General features: G+C 40.9%; 1 protein-coding gene across 2 annotated transcripts in view; it reads left to right on the top strand.

The window, feature by feature from the left end:
* LOC138012900 (uncharacterized) overlaps positions 1 to 5,525 on the top strand; it is a 12,291-nt gene extending 6,766 nt beyond the window's left edge. The window contains exons 5-8 of one of the 2 annotated variants that reach the window (XM_068859837.1): positions 934 to 1,029; positions 2,476 to 2,523; positions 3,674 to 3,736; positions 4,139 to 5,525. In XM_068859837.1, the coding sequence (XP_068715938.1) occupies positions 934 to 1,029; positions 2,476 to 2,523; positions 3,674 to 3,736; positions 4,139 to 4,875 (944 nt within the window). In that variant the 3' untranslated portion in view covers positions 4,876 to 5,525. The remainder of the gene's footprint in view (positions 1 to 933; positions 1,030 to 2,475; positions 2,524 to 3,673; positions 3,737 to 4,138) is intronic. The other variant, XM_068859838.1, reaches the window with a different exon arrangement.
* The last annotated feature ends 1,802 nt before the right edge of the window (positions 5,526 to 7,327 follow it).

Genomic DNA, 7,327 nt, shown 5'->3' with positions numbered 1-7,327 from the left:
AGCATCCTTAAATGCAATTGTTTATCCTTACTTGACGAGCAGCATTTGAGGAACAATTTTTGTGAAGTCATGAGCCCATGACTAGGAGCCTCCCAATGCATTATATCTTGAGTCAACCTTTGCGCGTATCTTTCTATTTTTAGAACTAATCCTTCAGCGGGAGACTCACATTTACAACAATTTACATCAATTTGCACACATTATTTTTGCTATTTTTGTCTTTGTTCCACAATAACTTTATTCTGATTAGCCATTCTAAATAGTGCTTGCAGAGCCGAAGAACTCGTGGCGTTCTAAAAATAGAAAGATACGAGCAAAGGTTGACTCATAGGGCTTGTATAGGAGAGGCAAGCTCCTACTCATGCGCTCCTGGTGACGTTAATAGTCTGTATTCCGAAACACGATTGATGTTGAAGTTGGGTTAGAAGAGAATGGGCACAATTTGTGATGCTTTTTGAAATCCGTGTAGATCTAATCATTTGCATTTCTGGGCATATCTGAAACCCAGTGACCGTGCCAGTTGGCTGCACTTGCTCTGCCATCTGAGCTTTCAAGTCAACTTGGAGCTGGTCCCTTGTCATTAGTAGCCTGAAATAGATCCATGCTTATTGAACGGGATTCGAATCCAGGACCATGCGATTGAACTGGACTCGCTCTACCAACTAAGCTATCAAGGAATCTGCCAGCTGGTCACTTGTAAAATAGTAGCCTGAAAAAAATCCGCGCTCAATGAACGGGATTCGAACCCAGGACCGTGTGATTACGCTGCAATTGCTCTACCATCTGAGCTATCAAGGCATCGGACAGATCGCCTGGATTCTTTCAGGCTTCCTTCGCAACTGATCAAATTGTTTCATAACTGCGGTGATCTCTTTAAATGAGACCTTATCGTTGTATATTTGTTCTTTTGTTTTTCATGCATTAAACACTAAGAAGAGGAGGAAGCCGTCGAAGAGAACAGAGAAGAAAAGTATGAAAGGTCTTCTAAACAAAAAATTTCAAAGAAAAATAAGAAAATCCACGATGAAGGTATTCTTGATTCTTGGACGTGAAGCAATTTTTGGTGTAAAAGAGGGTTCTTCTCTTTCGCACACATCCCACGCAGAAACACATTAATCTTCACCATAAGTACGTGACCTTGAGTCGTGTAACTGGCAACTCTTTCCGTTGGAGCAAAGCTGGGGATTTTATGTCCATATATGGACAAAAATAAGATGGAAGCTGTACGCCCGGGAAAATGCACGAGCTGCGTTACATCCAAATAACGATTTTTTGTAAACTCAGAAAACTCCAGTTCTGAACCAGAATTAAATGCTTCAAGGTCACGACCTTCCGTCTTCACCCCATTTCATTACAAGAAAACTCTTGGATTACCCGGTTTCTCTTAATCGTATGAGCGTCACAACATGTCCGCTTAAACTTTAAATGTTCTTATACTAACAGTACTTGTGTGTAGGCCAAGACACAAATATCACGTGAAATGGACTAAATATGTTTCCGGAAATTCCCGATTTTTTTCTCTAAATATCTCGAGATTTTCTAAATATCTCAAAACCTTCTAATTATCTCATAAACTATTGAATTGTGTCTAAGCCTACTTGTGTGCTACCAACTTTAATTCCAAAGTAGACATGAACTGCTAATATTATCCCAACGCTTAATGTGTTGCTTTAAGTATGTAAGTAGCATTTCGACTTCGTAATGTTTACTGAAGATTGGCGCGCATCAAACCTGGTGCTTCTTTTTAACGAAAGGGTCTGGCCAAACGCTCGCAACATTTCAACGCAACATCTTGCAACATTGTTGCATGATGTTGCGACATGTTTTGAGTGGACTGGCCAAACGTACGCAACACGTTGTGCCCAACAATGTTGCAAGATGTCCCGTTGAAATGTTGCGAGCGTTTGGCCAGGCCATAAGTGAGTAAGTCTGATGTTGAATGCTTACGCAAGTTATTCAGAATCGATAAAAGGCTAGATGATGCCTTTACTTCACTTTGAAGAGCGGGATTCACAAAAACGCTTGACATGTTCTGTAGGAGTCAATCTTGTCCAGGCGTTCATTTTATATTAGAGACTTGATTTAGAGCGGTTTTCAATTGAGTGTCGACAGTAATTAGTGAATTGCTTTGGCTTTGCATTACTTCACTCGGTGATTCGTTCAAAGTTCTAGCGCCACTTCTTCAACCAATAAGAAGTGACACCAAATCCAATCGTGGCTCGCGCGTGCACATTTTCCCGCGATTTGTGTCAGCTACGTGTAATTACTTGGAGTTTTGATTGGTTTACCGGGATTGGCCAAAGTAATTACTTTGGTTTTGGTTTTACGAAGCTTGATTGAAACTCGCTCTACAAAACTGATTAATAAACGAAAGAGAAAGTTGATCCTTGCACTCGCACTATTTCGAGTACAACCCGCACTTCAAAATACATTTATTTCATTCAAAACTGATTAACCTTGATGTATTCTTTTCAGATGACGGCAATCAAGGATCTCTCAGAGAACTTCTTGACTCAAGTATAGGTAAGATACTCTCCTCTGTGTATTTGCATCAGGATTCATTATTTCTATAGAGTTGTTCAAAGGCCGTACAACTTTATCCAGTGGATAATTCACCGTCAAGAGTATAAAAGTATACTTCACGTTATTCAATTTTCAACCTCGGATAACGCAATTCTATCTTTCTCTTTGGTTCACTGGATCTCGGTTACAGGCCACTACACCTGCGTTTGACCTGATATGGAAATGAATGCGGCAAATGTCACTCAGCATAAAATTTTGGCGCCCGGAATTCACATCACTTTTCGGTCGTTTCTTCAACTTAAATAAAATTTAGCAAAACCGAAGGTTGAGGATTTAATAAAACAATTATTCCATTCGCCCTTGTTGAAGTGACGATCTCTCTCACTTGGCCTTGGCTCAATCACTTTACAGTATTATCTAAATTTAGAATCAACTCCCGCCAACTTATGGCCAATTAGATTGGGTGTGATGACCACAACACGTCTGGTTGGTCTGAGCAACCACGCAGCAGTACGAGGACGAGAAATTGCTCGTGGTTAATGCACAATCTCGGAGCGTGCAACCAAGGACACAATAACGCCGTCATAAAAATAAATAATGCCGAAAACTGATGGGCTGTATTCCATTGCAGATCAAGAATTCTGGGTAATAGGCCATTTTCGAAATATCAAATATTCAGCTTGATAGTGAGGCAGTGACGACAAAAGCAATAGAAACACGTTGGAATGAATGAGAAAAATATTTACATATCATCCACTTTGCTTTGTCTTTGTCCTCACCGCTTCACCAGCAAGCTGAATTTTAATATACCGAAAAAGGCCTATTGTGAGAGATATCCCTGGATAAGAGGCATGCTCCCTTCCAAAATTTATACAAAATTTGATGATATACGAAAATTATCACATGAAAATGTGATATTAAAGCTAACAAATTCTAATGATTACTATTTTAACCTTCAATTAATTGTGTTCATCTCATCGCGCTTATAGTCATTCAAATAAAGCTCAGTTGTTGCTGTTGTTGTTGTTGTTGTTGTTGTTGTTTTTGTTGAGTGTGTATATTCAATGTCACGTGGAAACATGAATAATTCTTATTTTTTACATTCTTTTTTGTTTGTTTGTTTTGTTTTGTTTTGTTTTATTTTGTGAAGAGAATCTAGCGAAAGCGGGTAAGGCAATTCAAGCCATTTTGGATGCTACAGGAACAAGGAAAGGTAAGCTCATAATTAAGACTTTTAGTATCACCACCAGAGCCGTCTTCTGTCTTCTATCTTCTTTCGCGAGAGTTGACTCGACGGTCCTCTTTTCACGTCTCAAATAGAACTATAACCTTCCAGAATTATTCCCTGGGTTCTTTATTATTTCGAAAGAAAACGAAACCCTACGGTTCCACGGCGGGTAAAAAGTACGAAATTTCAAATCTCTTCCGCAAGTCGCTTGGACGTTTTTGGATTTAACGTATGATCAACGAGGAAAATAATACACTGACGATGGCCAGTTAACGTTGGCGTTGGTCTAATTCAAAATGACGTGAGTCACTCAAGCTAAAAATTAGGCCGGTGGAAGAACGTAAGCAAGTTTATCCATTTTTGTATTTTTTACCTTTATATCCGCAGTCAGCCAAACTTGCCCAGGAACCTGCCCAGACGTCTGCGCGCCCGGCTGCGTATCAGCATGCTGCAGCACTCCATCAGCTAATCCTGTGGCTCCGGCAACAGCTGGTCAAGTCCAGTATCCCGTCCCGTATCAGCAAAGTCCTTATTCCTATCCACAACAGCGGCAATACCCTCAAATGTCTCAATACGCACAAATGCCACAGTTACCCCAGGCACAAACCACAGCCCAAGCACAACCAGTGGCGCAACCACAACCAGTTGCTCAGGCACAACCGGTTTCTCAGTATAGTCAGCAACCCGCTGCCTCGCAGTGTCCCCAGCAATGTTCTGCAATTCCTTGCCCCACCGCCTGTCCACAGACCTGTTGCGGTGCTCAGCTTCCGTACGCGACACAATCAGCACAGCCATCCCAGCCTCCAGCTCCTAATTTCCTTGTCATGCCTCCTGCCAAACCAAAAGCTAACACCACCCAGCCGACCCAGTCTCCGGGCTGTCCTTCGCCATGTGCGCAATCGTGTGCACCTTTGTGCCAACCAGACTGCTGCTCCGCCGCCATGGGCATGCAAATGGCAATGCAATATTCGCAACAACAGCCCATGATGGCAGCAATGATTCCCCAAATGCCGCAGATGCAACAACAGCAGACATGTCCACAAGCATGTCAAGCCTCTTTACCAGGTTCATGTGCACCGCAGGCTCAGTGTCCTCCAAAATGCTGTCAAAACGGAGGAAGATGAGTATTATGCTTGGCGGAAACCGACCATGTGCATCATAAAGCCTTTTTTAGAGTTATTAGATTGTAGAATTACACTTCAACTTTGTGAAAAAAGACGTTTTAAGTGTTTTACACTCATAATTTAAACTATGGCTGTTTCTGTTAAATCAATCAGGTCTGAAGTCACGTGTCAACATTCAGCCAAGCATAGATGAATAAAATTGGCTGCTCAAACATTTCGATAGAGTATTTTCTATATGGAGATGTCCATCGGTGTAAAACGTTTTTTTTAACAGCTTGCATGCTTTCCCACTGTATACTCTTAACGGAAAACTCAAGTTTATTTAAAACGGAGAGAAACCAAAAAAGTAATAACTGAACGATTGAAGTATTAGAAACTGAATTTTGCATTGCCATCAGAAGTCAAACAATATGATAGCTTTTCTGACCATGTTTTCTCTTTAGGGTTTTTATCTTTTTTTTCTATTTACCTCATGGGAACATGATAGGTTAAGTTGTGGTAACACAGCCTTCGTAATATGCAATTGTGTCACCTTGCCTGCGTACTTTGTTTGTATTGATGTTTCAAATTTCTAGTCCCGTTTATTGTTAATTAAGTAAAAGAAAATGGAAATTGGTTATTTGAAGTATTAAAAAAGCTCTCTTTCAACAGTTTTACTGAGTGTCATTAAAAAGATAAACTTGTGTATGAAAGAACTGTTGTTTGGTGCAAAAGTAACGAATACTCGACGGCGTTCGCGACGCCAACATCCGAAAACAGGCAGCAGTTTACGCAACGATGACGACAACCTGAATCTCAGACAGTCCAGGTCGCTCGCGGCCATACTGGCCCAGGTTGCTCGAAGCATGGTTAGCGCTAACCAGCATTACCTGCCATGGAAACCTATTGGTTTTGATACCTCTTAACACCAACGGCTAGCGCTAACCAGGCTTCGATCAGCCGGCCCCTGGGCTGTCTGAGAAGCCCTCCCCTATCATAAACCAACCAACAGTTCATGGTACATTTCCGAGGTAGTCTTCTATTTTAATACTTATTGAAATAAAGGAACGTTACTAACCCTTACTAAATTGGAACAAAATTAACTCATTTCAAATAATTAAATAAAAATCTATCTGGAAAATACGTAAGTTTCAGGGATCCCCTTTGAAGTATTACGGAGCTTAAGAATCCGGACGACGTTCGCTCGACGGCGCCGTTGGGTCAAGTCATAAGGGAGCTTAGGCTAGGACGACGACGACGGCAGAGAGAACGTCGTCTAAAAATATTATTTCCCGTTATTGTAACAACTTCGTTATAACCCCAAGTCGTTCGGAATGGAAGATGTGTATCAACATTTCAGGAATAAAATTGGTATGAATTGTGTGGTTCAGTTGGGGAGAAAATTAAAAATGTCTCGTCGTGTTCTCACGTCCTCTACACAACCCGAAATTTGGTCAATTCACGTCGTTGTCAGCACGAGGACAGCAAAGAAATGTACCAAAATGAAAAATGCACGTGCAGGGCGTGCGGAGCTTTTGTTTTTGCTCATTAGAGCTATTGTTTTGTGGCGTTCTCGCAGCTGTCGTCGTCGTTCTTGCGTAAGCTCCCTAATGTTCCTCTCGCCGTCCCGTAGAAATTTAAATTTACGATATTCGCAGCAAAAACGATAAGGTTCGTGCACGTGCGGTAAACTTTTCCGCTTTTTGTGAAGTTTGTTTTTATCTTCTCACAAGGTAAGTTGTTTAATCCAAATGCCTAACATCAGAGAAACGAACTTATCTATAGCATACTCTTACACAACGAACAACAATAGGGCCGTTTATACGAGAGAAAATAAGCCGCGGCTTACATAAGACGCGAACACCCCGTATAAATGGTACAAAATCTACGTACAAAATTTCGCGTAATTTGTACGCCGCGGCCAGAGTAAGCCACGGCTTATTTTCTCTCGTATAAACGGCCCTAATGTCCCGTTCGCCCTCCCGTAGAAATATTCGCAGCAAAAACGATGACGTTCGTGCACGTGTGGTAAATTTTTCCGCCTGTTTGTGAAGTTTGTTTTTATCTTTTCACAAGGTAAGTTGTTTAAATAATCCAAATGCCTAACATCAGAGAAACGAACTCTTGTATAGCATATTCTTACCGAACGAACAACAATTTGTACTTTTATACGATGTTTACAGTGATCCTGGAGCTATGAAAAGTTCGGTTTGGATAAGAAAACACGACGAATACAAGGCCGAGGTTTATTTCTACAGGGAGGACATTAATAAACTTGCTGAACAGCTACCTAACAGACTCCTGACGAGATAACCAATCATTTTTCTTTGGCCATCTCAGCTTAATCAAAAATAAGACCCAAACAGTAGTGACAACTATTACAAACAAGCGAATTGTTTGAAATTATTTACTTAACGCTTCGTATGCATTAGTCAATTATTTTCTCGTTTTATTTACCATTATTTGTCACATT

Source organism: Montipora foliosa, chromosome 8 (assembly GCF_036669935.1).
Source record: "Montipora foliosa isolate CH-2021 chromosome 8, ASM3666993v2, whole genome shotgun sequence".
Classification (NCBI taxonomy): Eukaryota; Metazoa; Cnidaria; class Anthozoa; order Scleractinia; family Acroporidae; genus Montipora; species Montipora foliosa.
This window is presented reverse-complemented; position numbering and strand designations above follow the sequence as displayed.